Here is a 21,546-nt window from a genome sequence, read left to right as displayed (position 1 = left end):
AAATCGGTTAGCTCGTATAAATGTTTATTGGTCGCTATTATTAATGCAGATATCAACCAAAATCTTCGGATGGCTGGTTCAGATTCACGCTACGCTATGTATACAGTGTGATAAAATTCCTATCTACACTACTACAACTAGTTCTGAATTCTGAATCTACGTCTTTATTAAAAACTACAATTCCGCATTTGAATCTCATCCATTCGCTGATGGACTCGTTAATAAAGTACACGTTCGTCGGGGATGTGCGTTTCAAGTTGAAGTCTAAAAATTAAATCTTAAATCTACAACAAAAATTTTAATACTAATGAGATCATCAGTTGTCAATAAAACTAAGATCACTGGTGAATATCCGGAGGTGTTCCCGAACGGTTAAAAACGCTTACGTTGAAATCACTTGATTAAAGTCTTTTTTTTTTCTCTGCGAGATCACGACCCGATTGTCCCGAATTGCATTCTAACTCAAGTTCATCACAATTATGTTCAATATAGTCCGTGACTTCATCTCGAGTCGTCATCAAAATTCACTATTTCTTTAATGACATTGTTTATGACATTAAAAGAAAGCGTCATTGGAAAAATCCTTTCCCATCAATATCGAGCCCCTTGCCTCCATCGTGAATTTCTTCAAAATTGCGATTGTCAGAGGACACTTTGTGCCGTTGACACGTTTCATCGCTGTTTCCATCCATTAAATGCGTGATGAGGCATTCCACACCTGCTGTAAAGATTTTTTTTTTCCACGCAAATTTCTTTTGTTTAGAAAGGAAAAAAACATTTTATTTCTTTTAGGAATCTCGATTTCCTCTTCTTCTTCGTAGAATTCAATCCCAAGATATCTTTCTCGAATTCTTTGGTTTTTTTTTTCTACGAACGATCATCCGTGAGCAAACTTCGTCAATTATTTCAGCGATGCGATGAATACAGCAGAATGACAGGTCGAAGAATGAAGAAAAAAGTGAGTTTGCTCTAAGAGAACCGCTTCTCATAGAAATCGCATCTCCTAGAATTCTCCGTGTGAAAGACCGGCAATGTTCTTAACACTGCAACGTTGAATTACGATATAGAAGAAAATGACGTAGGCTTATCTGTCGGCGACGATGTCACAACATTATCTAAAAGTTTAGCGTCGCCGCGTGAAACCTGGAACGATAGAAATGCACACACGCGTTAATCGCGATCGTTTTTTTCTTTAATATCAAAAATTATTTAATCGATACAGGAGACAGGCCATGCAAAAGAGATCAATAGTTATCTAAAGCTACGCTGCAGTCTCGGCGTCGATGACAAATGCCCATCATGCAACATTAAGAAAAAAAAAAGAAAATATACACACAAGTTATCATGTATCTATATAATTAATTTTAGATGCAAAGCGTAAGTTATTTTTATGATTGAAACATAAGACATGGAGAAAAGCAGAGACAGCAATGCATTACGCCGTAAACAAGGATATATCGTATCAAGTGTGTTTACAATTTCTGAGACTGCGCTTCAGATTTTTGCATAAACAACAAGAATTTAGAATAGATAATTCAGTCTGAAGCGAAATCAAGAGCTTTGTTTTACTAAAATTTAAAAGAAAAAATACTAGTATAATAATATAACAATAAAAATATACAGCTATTAAATAAATATTTAAAAATTCTAGTTTTACAAATTTAGCAAATGTATGCTAGATTATTGTATAAATACTTCTGTAGTGCATGCATTACGGATTTGGAAGCAGATTCGCAAATTGCAAAATATAATAAAAATGCCATTAAATTAGATTACGTAACGACAATATCAATAAACAAAAATATCAAGTGTTAATAGGCAAGCAATGACGTCATGACGTTTTGTGAAAGCACCTTGCTAGCTCGGCGACACTCCAGACGCCGACGACGGCATCTGCAGTGCCTGCCGCGATGTCGCTTTTTCGCGTCAGATTTTCCCTTGCATTCACCATCAATATTGCGACCTTTTCCCCTGTGCCGTTCCCTTTTCAAATCATCGACCTTACGTTTTATCGCACCGCTGATATAATCCATCTCCGATCGCGGATTCTGCTCCGATGATATCTCTTTCATCGTGTAAGGTAGATTCACTATGTACGATTCTTCTCTGAAAAAAATAAAAGAAAGGAAGGTAAATAAAAGAATAATAAATAAATAAATAACATGGGCACAGATATCTTAAAATTTAGCACAATATTATTCCGTAACGATTTAACACTATTAGGCTGTTTACTTAACACAATCAACCTTCCGATCATATTTGTTAAATTCTCGCGTACGATGATCTCTCAATTTTCGAAATCCATATTAGATCATCGACCCTAAAATCGAGTTTAATGAACAAGCCGAGGGCAGGACAATGCGATAAATACATCAGCATTAAAAATATGACAATAAACATGTCGCTTGATACGAGAAGAAGACAGGTTCATATAGACAAACAATATTTGTAAACAACATTTATATAAGATTTGATTAAAATTTTGGGGAAAAAAACAAGTCGAATAATTCGATAAACTGATGAGTCAATTATTACAAAGTAACGAAAGGAGAGAGAAAGAGAGAGAGAGGAGCTGATGAGAGAGAAGAAGAAAAAATATTATGTGCGCATGATATACCAGTTGTCCTAGTACTTCGGACTAATCTTCCATCTGAAAAGCCAGTTTATATAAAGCCATGAACTTTAGGAGGTGCAGAGATTATCACCGAGGCCATGATAACACGCGGCCTCGCTCTATCTCTCTTTCTCTTCCCTTGATATCGGTAACTTTCTCGGAAAAAGTATACCGATCTTCTATCCATCGCTTTAATTGTAAGTACTGACACACAATGCAGATCACCTACTAGTCAGCTGACACAGCGCGCGAGACAAATTATAATTCATCGATATAAATTATTACGTAATCTTGTTGCGTATAATCAGTTATTATCCGTGATCGTGTGTATTTAGTTTTTCTGTTATAAATGAAAATAAACTCTACTTATCGACGACGACAAAATGTGTAGTGTAAACGATATGCATTTTGCAATTATGCGAAGAATTAATCGACGAGTAATAAAATTTATCGATTACTCATTACTGAAACGTCATCTATCAACATCAATATGTTTTTCTATTCACGCGTTTGAAACGTTTAAATGCCTTTTTAGAAATGTATATTCGCGAATCAAAAAATATACAATAAAATTCTTCTAAAATTTATAAAATGTATTTAAAGAATGAAAGATAAAAATTAAACAAAATATCAAATATAAATAAGCACGTGTTCGAATTAAATCTCCTTATAAAAGTCTTAACTTATAATTAGTAAAATAGAAGAAAAAAGATAAATACACATAAAATATAAAGAATTACGATGATATAATAAAATATGTAAGATGCAGGAAAAAATTAAAAATAAAATATTTTTAATAATCAAGCAATAATAAAAAAAAAGCAGAGATAAAAGTTTATACAATTAACAAAGAAGAAAACTGATTTTCTAAGAAAAAAAGAGAAATAGAATTAATTGAATTACAGAAAAGATAAATAAGATAAATAAAAGATAAATAAAAAATAAATAAGAAAAGAACGTAAAATACACACTAACATCCACTCACATAACGTCGTGTCTCGAGTCGACTCGCTTCTCCTCAGGTAGGGGTTTGCAGTATCGCTCGAGCTGTTCGTAACTGCAAGAGTGATAACAGCACTCCTCGACGAGGCCCGGCCCGGGATCGACTCTCGGTTCGTCCTCACCGCTGTACGAAAACGGCTCGTTGTAGCCGCGTTCCCGGCACACGAGGTACAAGGCGTCGCTCAGGCTTCTGGAGCACAGTTTTTGCATCCGGATATGCGACTTTCTCAAAGTGACTTGAGTGTTGACGATATGCAGAACGCTGAGGAGAATCAACGCGAACAAAAGCACCGGTCTCGCTTTGCATGTCGCAAAATCGCAGCCTGTCATCTTAACGTTACTCTTGACTCGAAGAATCACGATCGAAGTCGCGAAAGAAAAATGCGAGTTCTCTAAAGGTTCCAGGAGTCCTGATGCTCTTCGAGATCCACCGCAGGCGCATTCGCCGAATCGTCTCGTGTACAAGTTTATTATTTATCAATTCTATCCGGTCGCAAACCGGAAAATCTTCTCAAGCTTGCCTTCAGTCTCAATGTACAGTCTAACGTTTGGAAGTTCTTGTTTCGAGTCTAATCTTCTTGAAATGAAATGACTTCTCGTTTTCTGCGATACTGTCGCACTGGCAAAAAATCTTGTGGCGTCGATGATGCTGGGAGACCCGAAGTCTTGAAGAGACTTCCGTTGGTACCGAGTTCGTCGGTGCCACTGATACCGGGCTGCCTCGCCACGCGGTTCTTGTTCCAGATTTCAGGGACCAGAGGGAGAGAGGTACGATAAGGAGGGAGTAGTAGTGGAAGAGGTAGGAGATGGAAGAGGGGGAGGAAAAGTAGGTGGTGGAATAGACGCTCGGTGGTAGACAGATTCTTACCGGTCGTAAGACCGGCGACACAGGGAGGAGGAGGAGGGGGAGGGGGACGGGGTAGTTAGGTCCAGACGCGCGCGTCCGATGGCACCAATTTGTTTTTTCGTGCCACCACGGGGGGAACCCGCATCCCTCGCCGAAAGCCGAGAGAAATTAGATGCCGAGTAGTGGACAGACGAGATGTGAAAGACGACGGCGATTCGCTCTCTCATTTTTGGGAATCGCCGCACACTTCGAGCAGACTCGACCCCTCCCCAAAAAAAACAAAAGATATCCCCCGAAAGTATAATATATTCTTTTATGCCGGCGCGCGGCGGACCCAACTGTCTGGCTCGCAAACAGAAACAAGACCTGTTCTTCATTTCTGCAATATATATATATATATATATTATTCATTCGTTGCGCACCGGACTTCATCCGTCATCTTTTCGTATCCCAATAAGGGGCGAACAAAGCATCTTTTTTTTATCAAGAATGTAAAATACTGTCTCTTATTCGGACAGCCCCCCGTGGTAAAGTCGCGATCGTCTCTCATCGTGCCAAGATCGAATTCTAAACGGTTATACTATACCGTATTATTATACGCTATTATATCTCGTTAATGCTTCGCGTAAAGCATTTTGTTATTCGATGCAGCGATAAATTGAAAGAATCTGAGTAATAAAAATTGCATATTATATTACGAGTCATTTTCATCGACAGAAAAATGTTACTCTCGTTGTCTCTTTTATTTAGAATAAATAATTATATATTATAATGAGAATATATAATTTATATAATTTTATAAATAGAATATATAATTATATAATAAAAACCATATATTTGCGTTGCAATATCAAAACTGAGAAAAAAATATAAAAATGTTTCTCTCTTGCAAAATTTATCTTATTAATGAATAGTATTTGTTTCTTGTAGAAAAATGATATGTGATTGCGTTTCATGCATATATGAATGAAAATAAAGATCGTATTTCGCGAGTAATCGCAAGAATTGTTATTATTTAGCCGCTATCGATCACGTGCGCGACATAAGACCGTGTTTTAAACAAAAATGGAATAGCTGTTATTACTGCTCGATATCAATGAAGACAAATGTTATTATCTCTGACTGATTTATCGAGGAATCGACGGGGGAGCCACCGGATGATCTCCGATTTACGCGCAAAAAACACGGAAGGATCACGCCAAGAGTTATCTCTGGCTCCGATCGGCGAAGACTAATTGTAAGTATGATCTATCATCGGCGGCTTTAATTGATCGCCGCGCGCCTATTTTGTCTCATTGTCAGCTTGATATATCCGTCGCATTCTTCTGCAGATAGAGAGGTCGCTCCTCACGACCTCCTACCCTCGTTTCTTTCCAACGATCTTAGCAATGTCGATATTATTCGACGAGAAAATATGAATATTCCACCGCCCCCCGCCGGGGATATCTTTCTTCCTATTTATAGATTCAGCTGTCGCAAATTTCGTTATTTTCGCGAAATTTTGCATAAAAATATCAATATATATATATATGAACTTTAGATATTGCACAGGATATTGCATCTTTTAACTACGAATATTTCAAACGACGTCATATCGATTTTTTTCTCAAGTGTCCAGAGGAGACGCGGTGACTCAGGCGACCATCGGTGAACTTTGATGGATTAACTTTGACATCGAGTCAACGCGTCTAGATGCTTAATGATCGAATTCTCCGTTCTCATTATCGCTGAAGCATGACTTTTAGGTAGCGAAAGAACATGGCCCTCCATCAGTCTATTTATATATAGTAATCATGCAAGTGTCTAGCTGTCTGTGAAACCGCAGCTGGATCATTTTACATTTGTGTCACGTATTTATAAAACAACAAAATCCTTGTCTCTTACGTTACACGCAAGGTGCCGATATGTTGGGTCGCGATCGCAGCTCGAATTTCTTTCCGGATCGCACGTTCTTGCGTGACGGCGAAGGATGTCGATGAAGCGGGACCGCCAAGGACACACGCGCGCCACGTGCTGCTGCAACTACGTGGCGATGCACTCGTGCGAGTACACACACGTGTGATTCTTAAGTGCGCGCCGGTGTTGTAATAGCGGCCACTTACCGGCCTATTGAGCCTAAGTGAACCGCCTGTGCAAAGGAGAGGAGGTGCGCCCACTTTAGAAAACTTGTGGAAAACTAGCTTCAAGTGGTCGCACACGTGGATCGTTAGCTGTCAGGCTATCCCGGCCACGCGTAGGCCACGAGTCTGCGGACGAACCGATTCGCGGATGTGATAATTTGAAAAGTAGCATGCGGAATTATTTCTACAATATTCATGCATAACGATGACGATTAATAATTTCATACATAATGTAAATTGACAAATTTCTTTCTCGGACAATTATATTCTTTAATCGGAAATTATAGTTTCTCCAATATAAGAATTAAAATTTCAAAATGCGGCAAATACTCGGACAGCATACAATATTTATGATAAATATAAATAAATAAGTTTTTATTATTTATTTTTTGAAATATTTTATAAATATTTTATACATTATATATTTTATATTTTATATGCGTTAAAAAAAGAAATCATAACAACTTTATTTGATATATTATTAAAATATAAAATAAATATTTTATATAATATTTATAATAAATAAAAACTAAATATTTATATTATTATATTAATTTATATAAATTTTATAAATATTTTTCAATATTTTTATAAATATTTTTATGATATTTATAATAAATCTTTATGATCTGTTAAATCTAATGTATGACGACAAAAATATTTATAAAATATTTTGATAAATATTTATAAAATATTCAAATAATTATTATAAATATTTTATAAATATTGTGTGCTATCTGGCTAGCTAATAAATACTACAACAAATTAGAATATCACAAAAGTTTACATCTGCCAAGGTTTACATTTATTGAAAATACGATTTTATGATTCCATAAACATTTGTGTATGATTCACAGACATACATACAACGTGCATATAATATTATTTTCCGGTTCAGCAAACATTAATATCATTTGATAAGAATATTATTAAAAACAAGCAGTGAACACGATAAGCGGTGCGATGAGTTTCACGTAAAGTTTATAATATACCAATAAATAACCATGCGCTTCTCTTATGCATAACCCAAACAATAAGATGATCCAAATATAACTCGTGCTTACAGGAATTCTACAACATTAAATTATCACTGGTCACTCGTAAAATTCGTGATCATTCTCTATCGCATTTCTTATCGAGTTGTGTGCAAAAAACATTTATTGCACCCACATCTCCTCGGAAAGATTAATCAAACCAAAATGTTCGTTATCATTGCCGTCAGCTGATTGCACAAAATCATCAGATATTTGTCACGCCGAATTTTTTCTTCGTATTTAAATCACCTCACGGCAGTGACGGTATATTTTTGCCGAGGTCGAATTGTATTTCACATTCGTAATGTGTATACATATAATATTTTATAGATACGTATAATATTTTTAGAAGCAAATTAATGATGAGTGAGTGAATCATACACACAGAAATCGGAGAGAGTAGCGATATAACTGGCGAAGAAAACAATTGCTTTATCTGCGCGTGATAAAGAATTCCTATAGCATATATTTATAGTATAAGTCTCTATCAGATATATTCCTCTACTAATAATCTAATAAAAATTACTATAATATTTTATTAAAAATTGTCAGCTACAGATAAGAAATTAAATGGATATAATATAACTGCATCTATTTGATTAATTTAACAGCATATTATTTGTGTTAAAGCTTTGCATAATTCATAATATAAATATCATCAATCTGTGCTGTGATTGCAAAAATATGCGGAATGATTTATGACTCTAGAAGGCTAAATATATATTCAGACATATAAACGTCAATAATAATTAATTAAGAGATTAAAAGCAAGATATTAATTAATTAGAGGGAAATTGCACGCAATTTTAAACGCTAATTGACGCGTCTCGCGGCGATCATTAGATCGAAAGAGGGATGAAAATTCTGAATCATCCAACCGGCATCGCAGTCGAAAGAGAAACAATTCGATAAGTAATCGCAATGGAAAACAAGCGTATTATGGAACGGGCATCGGTCGTCTATTATTAACAACGAGCTATCGCTATAGCAATAATGCAGTAACAATTTATGTATGTACCAAAGCTTCTCGATAGCTTCTCTTTATCGGATACAATGCGGCATCTCATCCATTCCGATGATGTTTTCTAAGCGAACGAGAAACACCACGATAAGCCCATCAGCAAAATCTTTTTATTCTAAATGAAAACTTTAATATAATTATTAAATATTTGCAACTATAACGCAATGTATAGAAAATTGTAGATAATTCGATTATAAGCTGGCTTATTCATATCTATCTCGAGATTCTTAAAAGTCACCGACCGCTTAAAAATAAGAGCAACCATCTGGAAGGAATCAGTTTTCGTCTAACTGATGATGCGGTCATGTTTCCTTGAAGGATTCCCGTTCGAAAAAATCACGTTTTTTTTTTGTGCATGCATGAAAGTACAAGCTGCTGAACGGCAACTCTAAACCGTTCTCCACCGTAATGCTCCGTCGCGCGTTACTTCTGTAGCTAATTGTGGATCAAAAGACGAACACGTATAAAGGCGTCTGGATACGTAAAGACGGCCGTTAAATCTCAACGCGATTTAACGATAAATCGTTTCCGAAGACGACGGAAAAGTGACAGATAGGCACGTGAGAGAATAGCGCGGCGGAGAGCGCGAGGACTGAGATAGACGATGTCGGCGAAAAATCGTCGTTGTTTACTTAGACTCAGACCTCGCGATATTATTAATCGGTTCGTAAGAGCCGAGGATATATTGCTAACAAACGGGGTTAAGTTCGAGCGCGCGCCGCTGGTTGGTATCGGCTGTACGTCGATCATCTTCTATCAGCTGTTTTCCTGCCGATTTTTTTTGCGCGAAACTCGGTCGTGCAGCTGTATCGAATCTAGATTCGATTTGCGCGACTATCACGTGCACGAATGTTGGCTGCACTTTGACATAGCTTTTGCTCGATGGCGACAATCCGTTCGCAGGGGAGCGTATCGAGTTATTTACTATAAGAGCAACGAGCAATTGCTCTAGAGGGCAAATGTCCAGTAGAATAGCAAACTTATTAGTCTGGCGTAAAGCCTGCCACTTTTTTTTTACTTTTGTTTACTTAGTTTTCTGTTTCATATAAGTTATTCGATTGAAGCTTTTTGAGGAGAGAAATTGTCAATCTGAAAATTGAATACAAAAAGAATTATAAAAATTGTTTTTTATATAAATAATATTTATTTATTTAGAAAGATACTAAAGAAAGAGAGAGAGAGAGAGAGAGAGAGAGAGAGAGAGAAAATAGACAATGTTATTTTTTCACACATCTCTCTTCTTATAAATTATATGTATATGTTGTAAAACAGCATCTCAATTTGTATAGGTATATGAAATAGTTGACCGATTAGATCAGCAAAGCCAACGTACTATATTCGAGTGCAGTCGAGATGCTTCTACGAGTGAATCAACGAACGGTAAGAAACGAGCGGTTATATTTGAAGCAATGACACTTATCGTACAGATGATTCAATCGGTTACGTCTATCTTCCAATTACTCGTTGCACCGCTGATCTTTATCTACGAGGACAGAGCATCTCCTTCCGCCAACTTGATCGATACGGAATTAAAATCGTGCTTCTGTTTTTCTGATAAAGATAATAAATATATTATTATCTATTGTAAAACCAATACAAAAAAAGGAATTTCGCAGATCGTATGATAAAAATAAAATAAAAAAAGTAAAATAAAAATTGTCTTGACAATTCCGCGGTATTTGACAGAAACATATTTTAAAACAAATCGTGTTTAACGCATGACAGTTTAACAACATATGCAAATTTTTATATCATTATTAAAAAATTATATTAATTATTTTACTGAATTTTTAATTCAATCGCTGAAAGAGCAACGAGAAAATATCTAGCTTAGAGAATCAATATATTTCACACAAAGTGTTGTAGTTGTTTCTAAACTTAATCGAAGAGATAACGCGACTTTTTGCGCGCTCGGGTTAAGGGTGAATACAGAAAAAGTGTGGCAATCTTTTTGCCACACATCAAGTTTTGCGCGTGCGAAACAACCGAGAAACAGCCCGCTTATCGTTGTAACGACCGTTAATGGATTTTACTGTTCACTAGATGTGATTCTCGGTACTGTCTTGTCCCGCAAGGGACAAAAGTCACGAGTTCTCACGCTGATTTTATGGCGTCATTTTTCGCGTGTTGTGATGCTGCGGAGGCGCATTGCGTAAATCGAGAGCATCGTTCTAAGTGACATAATTCCTTGTCGATACTATACGAGTTTAATTACACGAGTAGCTTGTGATAACCGAGATTATATATGTTTTATAAAATTAATCGTAGAGATATTTTGGAAAAAACAGCTGGTGATAATCTTTACGTCAAGATAATTCAAAAGTTCTGCTAAAAAAAAAGACGCCTCTTAATGCAGACATGATAACTCAAGAGAAATCAGTTTAAAAAAAATCTTACTTAACATAATAATTTATTCTTATTACATAATTCTGATTTTAGTAAGTGGTGGAATAATATAATATATCGCAAATTTACGAATCTTTCTCTTCTTACATAGATGAAGATAATAGTCTTCTGTCGAGGCATAGAATTTCACCTCCGAAATTGTGAAATTATCCGCTTTTCCCAGTGGGAGGGATCACAACATTTATCATATCTAACAAGCGTATACATATTATTTATTTTAGTGATACGAACTAGTACACGCTTGCCAAATTTGTCTAGTCGAACGAAAACACCGTAAGACAACACTGATAACATTTCTCGGAAAATTTCTTTCTGCCATTGATTAATTAAGAATGGTGTTGCCTCGTGTGGGAACAGACTGTTGTTTCGTTTATTTACGCTGTAAGGTCCAAGTTCAGTCGTCGCTCGACCTGGCTCTTATATAATCGAGAGGAAGCAACAGAATTTTTTTTTCCCTCTTTTTTCTTATCGCCAGCGCCAGTAATAACTCAAGTATGCATATTAACACAGACGAGACTCTTGTCGCGAAATATGACGATAAATACAATAGATGAAAAGAACGACGTGGGAAACCGCCTAAGTAATCTAAAAATTATTAAAAGCAAGTCTAGTGATTAGCAGAAATGAATTAAATGCTCTATGTGTAATGCAAAAAAACTGATATAAAATAAATAATTCTTTTTTTATCTGTTATTAAACATCTTGTTTTTCTTTTTTTGTAATTTGAATGTTATGTCCCACTCATCTCATTGTGCATTGCAAGGTGTATAGTTGTCAGTAATTTTACTGCTACTTGCGCTTTAACATCCGCTGTGGAGTTGAGGGCTGAGAAGAGAAGAGAAATGAAAGAAGTTAATAACATGATTATATGCGATTGAGAGCACAATCGTTATTGCTGTGTTTACATTCTTAGTAGATTGTTAGATTCTTTTTCTGCGTATCGCACAGATCGCGCGTTTATTAATAGAGACCGAGGCCTGTCTGCGCTCGCATAGATTTTTTCGTAATGCAGCTGCCAATAATCTTTTTATAACGGCAAAAATCGTGTCAGGTCAGAAACGAACATATTCCGAGAAATGATGTATTTCGCATTTTTAGACACTTGCGGCTCGGTCAGCGATTCACATTGGGAAATTTACCAATGAACTTTGCACTGTATCTGATATTTTTTCGTGGTCTTGATTGTAAAAGTGCTGATTCGAAAATATAGCGAAACATTCAGTCACAATCGCAATCAATAAACAGGAAGTCAAAACTAATATTCAGATAAAAATATAAAATCGCGGATGCCTAAGATTAATTTAATAATTATAGTAATTAATTATATCAGTCTGATGTGTAATCCAAAAGCGTTTGCACGTGTATTGATAACCGTCTTGCGCAAAGAATTCTTAAATAATATTAAGCTATAAATATCATATTTATATTTACGTAAATATTATTTCAATTATATTCAATATGTTTATTTAATTACACGTCAATTCATGAAGACTTCAAAGAATTAAAACTGCAATAAAATTTTCCTTCAGTTATCCTCTTTTATATTTTCTCTGCACGAAAAGCAAAGTTAAACTTTTAATCGTGCATAGGATAACGTCAACCTCGAGATTCGCCGTTAAAACCAAAATATGACTCGCCATGTCGTAGTGAACAAAAAATACGACGTTTTTCATGAGTCGAGATTCACCATTATAGCTCCGCAAGGCTATAAACCAATTTTACATCGGTTTATGGCATGTTGGCAAAGGAAACAATAAAACAAACATTTTACCCGTGACGAAAATGTCCCGTCACGTCTTTCATGCAGCGCCGAAAAACTGTCGAATCCATTTGACGGAAATAGACTTTGCATTTATATCAACTACTGTGTAATTTGTCTCCTATTATCTTGAAAACATTGAATAAATATCAACTGTCTGCCAAATTCAGTAAACATTCATTGGTTTCTTTATTAGCTGTTCCCTTCGAAAGTATTCGAGACCTTCATAATTATGTTAATCATGATGAGTTTGAAGATCACTTGCTTTTTCATCCAATCGTAGGATCAGTCCATTCAACTGTCAAATCGTTTCGCTAAACATGCGATTTCTCGTAGCGTAACACCTTTGACGTACAGTACGAATTCAGGGGTTGGTATCATTTCCAATCTCGTGCATGATAACGACGTCCGTTACAAAAAATGTTCGATGCAAATAAAAAAAAAAAATTAAATTAATGACCGTTCAAATCTCTGTTTTTTTCTCTTTCTCTTGCACTAAAAATCTAGTATTATCTTATCCGTGTGTAACACGTTGCGATCACCTTTTTAGAACATGTCCCTATTTTTCTGTATTTTTTCAGTGAGTGAGACGCAATCTATTAGGCTTCTGTTTTTAGATGAGTGGATTTAGAATTGTTTTTATAAATAACTGATAAAAAGGAAAGAGAAAGAATACTTACGTTTAGCTGATAACCCCGTAAAACTCGCAGGAGGTCAACGAGCGGCGGCACGCTTTTCTCGTATCCGCGATGGCGTCGCCGCGCACGATCGTGTCGTCTATATTTAGATTATCAATCGAACCAGATATCAGGAAACATGTGTAGATTACCAGCAATTGTCGAAGGAATTCCGAGAAAACGGAGGTAGACGTTTATATGGAATGCCCGCGCGATTAAGCCAAAAGACAAAATCACTGGCGAGAATTTATTATAACACTTTTACGAAGAAAATATAATGCAAAAAAAAACAATAAAAAAATTAAGTAACAATTTAATGATCCAATGACATCCACTTACGAGTTGGTGTAAAATAAGAAGTACGCTTATTACGGAAAATCTTTAAATAATTATGTTACTATAAATGTTAACTATAAATATCGTTCCTGGACTTATTTTAAGATGTTGTTTCTCCTACACGTTTAATTAATTATTCAGTTCTGCATTAATAATTCAAAGAACTATAATTATATTCTCCGAAGAAGGCTGGACATAAGAAAATGTCCAGAAAATTTGAACGAAGAAAATAGACCCGCTTCGTCATCTGGATATGTCATTGCAATCGATCAATTTTAGTACCTTAAATACCTTATTCTTCATTTGTCGACCAATTGCAATAAGGTTTTATTTCCGTAGGAGTTCGGTCGATGATCTAATATCAGAAGAAATTGTATTTGACGTACAGAGAGACCTATTTTCATTTCTGGCGAAATAAATTTGTCATTAAATTTTCAATTTTCTTATTTTAAATTTGTCGATGCTACTCGCAAGTCTTTTCTACATATACGCAAATAAAATATTTTATCACACATTGTAAAAATAAAAAGTGATTACGAGAGTGCGCGTATATTTATAAACATTAATAGATTACATAGATTAATGTGAAAAATTGACTTTTTATTTTATATAACGCTCTTAAAGTATAACCTCTGACCCTATTCTCGCTTATATATAATAATCGATGAAACTTAACGCGGCTTGAAATTGCAAGGGTTAAACCGCCTTTAAAAGAAATAATGCGCATATTCCAATTAACTTTATACGTTATCATCCGGTCAAGTAACTTAGAGAAAAACATGCATGTACTCATGTATTGTCGAGACTATAAAAAAAAAATCAATTAGAAACAGATTAAAAAAATTAAAAGATTGAATCGTAATTTTAAAAAGTAAAAATTAAATTACAATTATTCTAAAACATGCTGTAATTCAATAAAAATATATGTAATAAAGACTATAAATTTCCTACAGAGATCTCTTGTCAGATTATTAGCAATAATTTAAGTAACTAAATAATATATCAGAATCTTTACGTAGCGCTCTATCTGTCTGTCTGCCTCTCTCTCTCTCTCTCTCTCTTTCATCGGATAGTTTTTCTTTTTCGTTTCTTTAACGAAGCATTAATGAACTAGGTGCACAAACTAAATATAGCTCTCTTAGCACGTTTTTCACTTAAGGCTGAAGAGAAAAGGCGCGCATGTTCTGTACCCTAGCCTGAGCAAGACCAGCGCGTCGAGATAAGTTGCATGCAACACCATCGGCGATCCTGATCGAGATAGTGTTTAATATCACTGACACGTGTTTTCGATTGTTCTTTCGAAAGGAAGGCAGAGCAAAGAGTTAATATCGTTAATACATTGTGCTAAACAGTTGGAATAATTATTCGCAATACATTCGCAGATCTAAGTCAAGCTAAGTGAGAAGTGCATCGAACCGCAATGCAACTTGTTGCAACGCGACGATGAGTCAGCGACCGATCCGCGACGCGCCATATATCTGCGAAAGAAACGCGGCGTGAAACGCCGAGACGCGTAATAAAGTGATAAAAGAAACGTCAAAGTCACATAAAATTAATAATAATCGCTTGTCGTCGTGATGACACGCGGCAAATACGATGCATCAACAATTTATCCACAATTAATTAGCTTTGCGATATCCGAATGTTTCTGAAATTGAAAGCAAAACGTATTTTATGACATTAAGTATTATATTTTTTTTTTTTTTACAAGTTTGTAATAAAATCACCCGCGATATATCATTCTAATAATAGTTAATGACGCAGTTAGTGACGTCGTCGTTATATTGTTTATTACGTGCTCACCCTTTGAGAAGCGCGCGACGACAGATCTCTATGAATAATGCATCCATTAAATATCATCGGATACGCAAGAGGGTTCATAATCGACGAGACACCCTACAAAGGAAGCAGTGGCGAGTAAGACATGGATAGCAATAGTCCGCCGTTGGCGTCTACCAAGAAGAGGATTAGTCCTCCGATCAGCTGGGGCCTCGGCCTTGCCAACAAGACAGTCAAAGTGATCTTACTGGGTCAACCGGGTGTTGGCAAGTCGGGTGAGTAATGATAAAAATTATTTCGGCAAAACATAAAGCGAATAAATATGCACTAATTAACTCCTTCGATTAAGTAAATAAAGACCTGTAATGTAAAGAACAATTATTTTATTAAAGTTCACGAAATTTATATTACAGATAGCATAGTTTTTTAAATAAAATATTCACATTACGTAAAGCTAATATATGTATATACATACATTTCTGATATACATATCTCATCCATTATTTGCTTGTCAGCTTTAGCAGTGCGATTCGCCACGAAACGCTTCATAGGCGAGTACGACTGCACCACAGATAGAATCTATCGGGTCGATAATCATCTTGGATCCTCGTGGGAGATAGCAGATCCTCCGGGGTCTTCATCCACCTCCGCTGAGCCGAAATTGCGATGGGCCGACGCGATAGTTCTTGTTTATTCGGTGACGGATCGCGTCAGCTTCGATGAAACTTCTCGTTTGAGGTATGCAATCCATTCACACACATGTTTTGTTCAAGTAAATATAAAAAAAAAAAAATAAATGTCGGGTATTATGAAGTAATCGCTTAGTTTACTACAAGATTTATTCTGAAGATATATGAAGTACTTGTCATGTACTTCCAGGTTTTTGGTATCGCACGCGAGGAAAGGCAGAAAGGTGCCACCGGTTGTGCTGCTTGTGGGAAACAAGGCCGATCTCTCTTGTTCGCCAGGTGAGCGCGTGGTATCTGCCCTAGAAGGCCAGAAAAGGGCAAAAGAAATCGAGGCTCACGCTTTCCACGAGATTTCCGTAAGGGAATCAATTGACCAGGTAACGATTCGCGATGTCCTCGATCAATTCGACGATGTAAAGTAAAAAATAAACTAAGAGAGAAAAGAAGGAGAGAAAGGGAGAGAAAGAAAAAAAGACCAGATTTTTAATTGGAGTAATGATATCAGGTTCATTATGGTATCATATCGATTATTTAAAAATACTACTAATCTTTAAAAATTATTATTTCGAAGCGATCGATGGGCTATAAATGAACGGAATGTCTGATAAGTATATAGTTAGTGTATCAGTTAATCGCAGCAAAGGTTATTATTCTAAACTTTGATTGTTTACCCCACGATCACGCGTAAACGCCATGATCGCGAGCCATAAACAAAATCTATATCACTCGTTCTCAAGGCACGCGTATTAAGCAACAACATTTTCGTGCGTTTTATCTACGCATTGTAGTAACTATCACCACAACCGAAAGCGGATCAACGTATTTTAACATTCAATCATAAAGTCAAAATTACAAGTAAAATTAAAACAAATTAAATTTTTAATATAATTTCGTTTTTTCAAAATTTAATTAAAAACTTAGTGACTTAGTGAAAAAAATCATTAAGTGTTAAATATTAAAATACTCACAAATTTTCTTTGATTTTTCAATAAAAAAGATTTCAATATTATTTTAGAAAGTTGTAATTTTCATTAATAAATTTACTATAAATGTCACGTTAATTATAAAAAAATTTGATGTTACTACAATTAACATACAACTAATATACATATAAAAATGTTAGAAGTGTGCAAAATAATATGTATAACGAATTCGGCAATGGAAACACGTATTCTTTGATTTTACCGGAAAATAATATTTTATAAATGATATGTATGTGTGCGTGAAATGCAAGATATAAAGCAATTGATTTTACAAGTATCACGATAGAGAAGAAAAAAAAAAGAGATATGACATGAATGATAATACTGACGCCGTCAACGGCCTGAAAAAAAAAATATTTAAGATAATATGTCGGGATCTTTATATAATGGCGCGGTCATAACAATTCGCGATTATTTCTATTTGACAGGTCACGGCCGTATTTATGAATATACTAAAATTGTTGAGCGAACTGCCAGGACAGCAGCCGGCAACTTTTAGACTAAGGGCTTCCACAGATGGGACCATAAACACTCTTCGCCGAGAGAAAGAGTCACCCCCTCCATCGAGAAGAAGATTTAGCATTTCTGCTCGCGGAAATCTATTATAATCTATTATAATCGTTAGACTTATATTTTAAAATTCAATATTTTTTTCATTAAACAGAAGACATTGTATAAAAATAAAATTGTATTTTAACTGTTTTAATAAATCTATATTTGTAAAAAAGAACTTTTTGTATATAATGTGGAGACAAAGTTTCCATCTTTGTCAGAAATGTAGATTTATACACAGAATAAATGCCATAGCTTTTGAAACATATTATATAAAGAAAATCATCACACATTATGCAGTTACAAAATCGATGATTTTATTGCATAACGATTAAGCCTATGGCTTTTCTGTGTTTAGCTTACCCGTGCTTTATCGCAAGCGCAAGAGCTTTTGGATTTTCTTCTTGTATCGCTGCTCTGCAACGAGACACCGCGTTGGAAGCAGCTTTCCCAACTGCAGAAATAAATACGATAACGACAAGATAAGAATAATAACGAAGATGATTGTATAATAAAAACTTTACCTCTGAGTCTCGCTACACGCTGCACACCGATATTCAATTCTTTCAGGCTGGCTGTGAGCTCTCGATGACTGTTCAATCGAATCTCGTGTTCTCGGATTAAATCGCCATTGACGTTTTTCAATTGCATTAGTCTCTTTCGCATATCGTCAATATTTTCAAGGATCCTAGCGTCTTCTAAACGAATCACAATACTCTTCAGAAGATTGGCACCACCCGCAGCTTCCGCCTGGAGCCGCGCATCGACTTCCTTCAAACCTATAATAAACAGCAACAGACTAGTCTTTACGATATTACTTTTTCTCAAAAAAATAGACGTTAATCACTTAGGTTTTTCACCGGAAAAAAAATTTACTAATAAAAAAAATCATCTTATATTTTATTCCCTTCTTCCCTGCGTACCTTTGACACGTTCCAATGCGTCCAGCATTCTGCTCTCTTCCGCTGGAAACGTGGCTTCCGAGGTCAGCTCTCTAACGCCTAAATACATGGCGAGAGATTGAATAATATCGCCGGCAAATGTTGAATCATCCGTCTGGATCGTCACTTTTCCATTGGCATTCGACTTGAAGCAGTGTATTTTGTTATCCCGCATCCCACGAAGCCACACTTCAATGCATCCGGCATTCGGACCACTTTCCGTGATCTCCAATTCTTCTCCTAGGATGAGACTTTGGTTTAACCAAATGGCGATGCGCTGCGGCCTCTCTGCGACCTATAGAGATCACATATTTATTTTAAGAACAATTTTTAAATATTATTTTTTAATCTAAATTTCAAACATGACCTACGTCTGTTACAACACCATTACTCGATAATTCTTCCGGAATATGTTGAGGTTTCGGGATAAGCTCGTACATACAGAATTTTGGCAGCTGTCGTGTTATCTCGAAAACCTGTTAAATATTAAAAAAGAATTAGAAATCTAATTTGTAAAATATATTACATAATTATTGAATACCTGCAATAAGTCGGCACCAGGAGGACCAACATACACTTTAACGTGAATGTCTACAGGATCATTCTTGGCAGGATAAAGAGCAATTTCTAATTCTCCTTGTGGTCGGCTAGGATGCGTTACTAGCGTTTCACCCTTAAAAACACCCTCAGCAAAGACTATAGCGCAATGTACCTAAATATTATTTTATATTCATGAAATCTCACAATTTTTTTAACTATATAAGAATTATATTAACAAAAAATCGATTTAAATCGTAGAAATCAAAACAGATTGTAGTAAGGAAAGTGAAATGTAATTTTATAGAGAGGTATCTAAATAATATGTTACCAAAAGTCCGGGTCCAGCGGCAAGCGCAACGCGAGCTGCACCCCTTTGTGTTAGCAGACTGATTGCCAATCTTGATCCATAATACATATTGGAACCAGTCGCAGCCCTTTGTCGTAATTCCATTTGGAGCGCTTGCTTTTTAGCTAGTAATTCACGTATTATCTCTCCAGGTTCTGGAGTTTGAATTATGGACCCAGCACTATATCCACGTACTACATAAAATATATAGCATAAGCAAGAATAAAATAATTTGATCATAGCAAAAATAATATACTCTATATTTCATACCTTCGCCGTTAGTAGAAATGACCACTAAATCAGGCTTGCCCGTTCTACGATAATCAGCATCTACTACACCTGCTATTCCAGATGATAGCTGAATCTTAAATATGACTTCGCCAGTATTGTATGTTCTTGCATCCACTTTTCCGCTACTCCAACCAGTGATCAACTCTAGTGTACCATCACCATTTATATCAAAAGTTCCTACGGATACCACTTTGTGCTTTGACTAAAATAATTTTTTTTTTATTTGTTTATAACATTATAACATTACAACATGCAATTAAATAATCTATTTTAGATCTATAATTTGCGATGAATTCCAAGGCAGAAAACTGTTTACAATTTTGTTCATGTATTCTATTTAATATTATATTAATATTATATATATATGTATGTGTATATTTTATTTTGTGCAAAATATATTTTCTGTGTATCATATGATATATAAAATCATAAATAAAATTTTTTCTCAAATTTTTTTGCAACTTATAGATTGTTTACAATGGGCTTTATTAAAAAATAAGAAAATAAAATAATGTAAAATAAGAATTTCTTCACCTTAACTCGCCACAGTCTCTGTCCTGTTTCATAGACACCAATTGTTCCATTATCAACAGCATAAGCAAATTGTCTGTTTGAAAGATCAGTGAGAGCAACAATCACTGCTGTTTCTTTAGTTTCCCAAAGCATGGTATCCTGCTTTTGCACTCTAATTTCAAAGTCTGTTGTACCAATCAATAACTGCAGAACACAAAATAATTAATGTTTAAAAGCAAAATTGCAAATTAACTACAAAATATAACTAATAAATACCTCATTTTCGCCATCTCCATCGAAATCAAACGCTGCCAATGAAGTGACAATGCCTCCCATCACTGTCCAAAATATTTCCGTACCCTGTGCATCTAAAACTGTGACTGAGCAGTTGCCACCTATTATTGCAACCTGATTGGGTAGCCATCCAACTTTCGCAACAATTATACAATTCGCGCCATCCGACATCTAAAATAATTATGAGTTATGAATTCTGCTAATTTAATTTTAAGCTTATGATCAATACCTCTTTGTAGAAGACATCAGCATTGTCTTCAATATGATATGCAAGCACATGAGAAATAGTACCGATTAAAAGAATATCCCTTTCATCCTCTCCAAGGCGACCAGTGCATAATGATTTGACCTATAATAAATATAGATCATTATAAATGAAAAATATGAAATAAAAATACACAGAATTTTTTTCAAAACAATTTATTTCAACTTTAACATAGTACCTCGGTACCAATTTGAAGCTCCGCAAGTTCCCCGCTCCACGATAATCTTTTGTTGGATTGTTTGTGATCGGAATAATCGATCTGCGGTTGCCTATGAGGACTGTGCACCAAAATGTTTCCACCAGGTGTAGCAACCGCAAGACACGCGTGCGATCCATCGAATTTTCCACTTGCAACAAGACCTGATTTAATATGTTTCTGGATATTCAAAGAAAACTCTGCCATCTCTTCTGCATATTAGATTATCACAGTATGCCTCATTAATGTTGTGCCTTCACCATTGGCATGGTGATCAAATATTGATTTTCTACCTAGCTATATCTACAGATGTCACAATTATTATGCAATACATTACATTA

The 21,546-nt window shown here is 35.4% G+C and overlaps 3 protein-coding genes across 4 annotated transcripts; 1 reads left to right on the top strand and 2 right to left on the bottom strand.

Moving 5' to 3' along the window:
- Window positions 1–7: 7 nt before the first annotated feature.
- Window positions 8–4,439, bottom strand: LOC126848588 (insulin-like growth factor I). Of its 2 annotated transcripts, none has more exons than XM_050589576.1 (3): window positions 3,600–4,439; window positions 1,854–2,106; window positions 8–1,143 (listed from the first exon to the last, which is right to left on the bottom strand). In XM_050589576.1, the coding sequence occupies exons 1-3, from the start codon at window positions 3,944–3,946 to the stop codon at window positions 1,057–1,059; spliced, it is 687 nt and encodes a 228-aa protein (XP_050445533.1). In that variant the 5' UTR covers window positions 3,947–4,439; the 3' UTR covers window positions 8–1,056. The 2 variants fall into 2 exon arrangements, with proteins under 2 accessions (XP_050445533.1, XP_050445534.1); XM_050589577.1 differs by having other exon boundaries at window positions 2,006–2,106; window positions 3,600–4,412.
- A 10,612-nt stretch (window positions 4,440–15,051) lies between these two features.
- Window positions 15,052–17,936, top strand: LOC126848586 (ras-related and estrogen-regulated growth inhibitor). Its single transcript, XM_050589574.1, has 4 exons — window positions 15,052–15,870; window positions 16,111–16,333; window positions 16,475–16,661; window positions 17,696–17,936. The coding sequence occupies exons 1-4, from the start codon at window positions 15,741–15,743 to the stop codon at window positions 17,873–17,875; spliced, it is 720 nt and encodes a 239-aa protein (XP_050445531.1). The 5' UTR covers window positions 15,052–15,740; the 3' UTR covers window positions 17,876–17,936.
- Window positions 17,937–17,953: 17 nt separating this feature from the next.
- On the bottom strand, window positions 17,954–21,505 carry LOC126848557 (Bardet-Biedl syndrome 2 protein homolog). Its single transcript, XM_050589527.1, has 11 exons — window positions 21,188–21,505; window positions 20,974–21,093; window positions 20,727–20,915; window positions 20,472–20,654; window positions 19,917–20,139; window positions 19,629–19,840; window positions 19,302–19,472; window positions 19,132–19,236; window positions 18,743–19,055; window positions 18,344–18,598; window positions 17,954–18,273 (listed from the first exon to the last, which is right to left on the bottom strand). Exons 1-11 carry the CDS (start codon window positions 21,410–21,412, stop codon window positions 18,179–18,181), a joined length of 2,091 nt encoding a protein of 696 aa, XP_050445484.1. The 5' UTR covers window positions 21,413–21,505; the 3' UTR covers window positions 17,954–18,178.
- Window positions 21,506–21,546: the final 41 nt, after the last annotated feature.

The sequence above is a fragment of the Cataglyphis hispanica genome, chromosome 4 (assembly GCF_021464435.1).
Source record: "Cataglyphis hispanica isolate Lineage 1 chromosome 4, ULB_Chis1_1.0, whole genome shotgun sequence".
Lineage (NCBI taxonomy): Eukaryota > Metazoa > Arthropoda > Insecta > Hymenoptera > Formicidae > Cataglyphis > Cataglyphis hispanica.
The sequence above is the reverse complement of the archived record's forward strand: the minus strand, read 5'-3'. Positions and strand labels throughout refer to the sequence as shown.

What these genes read in the sequence shown, in the direction of transcription:
- LOC126848588 (XM_050589576.1), bottom strand. Translation starts at nt 3,946, where the DNA reads ATGACAGGCTGCGATTTTGCGACATGCAAAGCGAGACCGGTGCTTTTG. An exon ending in GACTCGAGACACGACGTTAT is followed by an intron (nt 2,107 to 3,599) that starts GTGAGTGGATGT and finishes TATTTTTTTCAG; the next exon opens with AGAAGAATCGTACATAGTGA. An exon ending in AGTGTCGCCGAGCTAGCAAG is followed by an intron (nt 1,144 to 1,853) that starts GTGCTTTCACAA and finishes CTATCGTTCCAG; the next exon opens with GTTTCACGCGGCGACGCTAA.
- LOC126848586 (XM_050589574.1), top strand. Translation starts at nt 15,741, where the DNA reads ATGGATAGCAATAGTCCGCCGTTGGCGTCTACCAAGAAGAGGATTAGT. An exon ending in ACCGGGTGTTGGCAAGTCGG is followed by an intron (nt 15,871 to 16,110) that starts GTGAGTAATGAT and finishes TTTGCTTGTCAG; the next exon opens with CTTTAGCAGTGCGATTCGCC. An exon ending in TAAGGGAATCAATTGACCAG is followed by an intron (nt 16,662 to 17,695) that starts GTAACGATTCGC and finishes TCTATTTGACAG; the next exon opens with GTCACGGCCGTATTTATGAA.
- LOC126848557 (XM_050589527.1), bottom strand. Translation starts at nt 21,412, where the DNA reads ATGGCAGAGTTTTCTTTGAATATCCAGAAACATATTAAATCAGGTCTT. An exon ending in ATGGAGATGGCGAAAATGAG is followed by an intron (nt 20,655 to 20,726) that starts GTATTTATTAGT and finishes TGTGTTCTGCAG; the next exon opens with TTATTGATTGGTACAACAGA. An exon ending in CCGCTGGACCCGGACTTTTG is followed by an intron (nt 19,473 to 19,628) that starts GTAACATATTAT and finishes AATAATATTTAG; the next exon opens with GTACATTGCGCTATAGTCTT.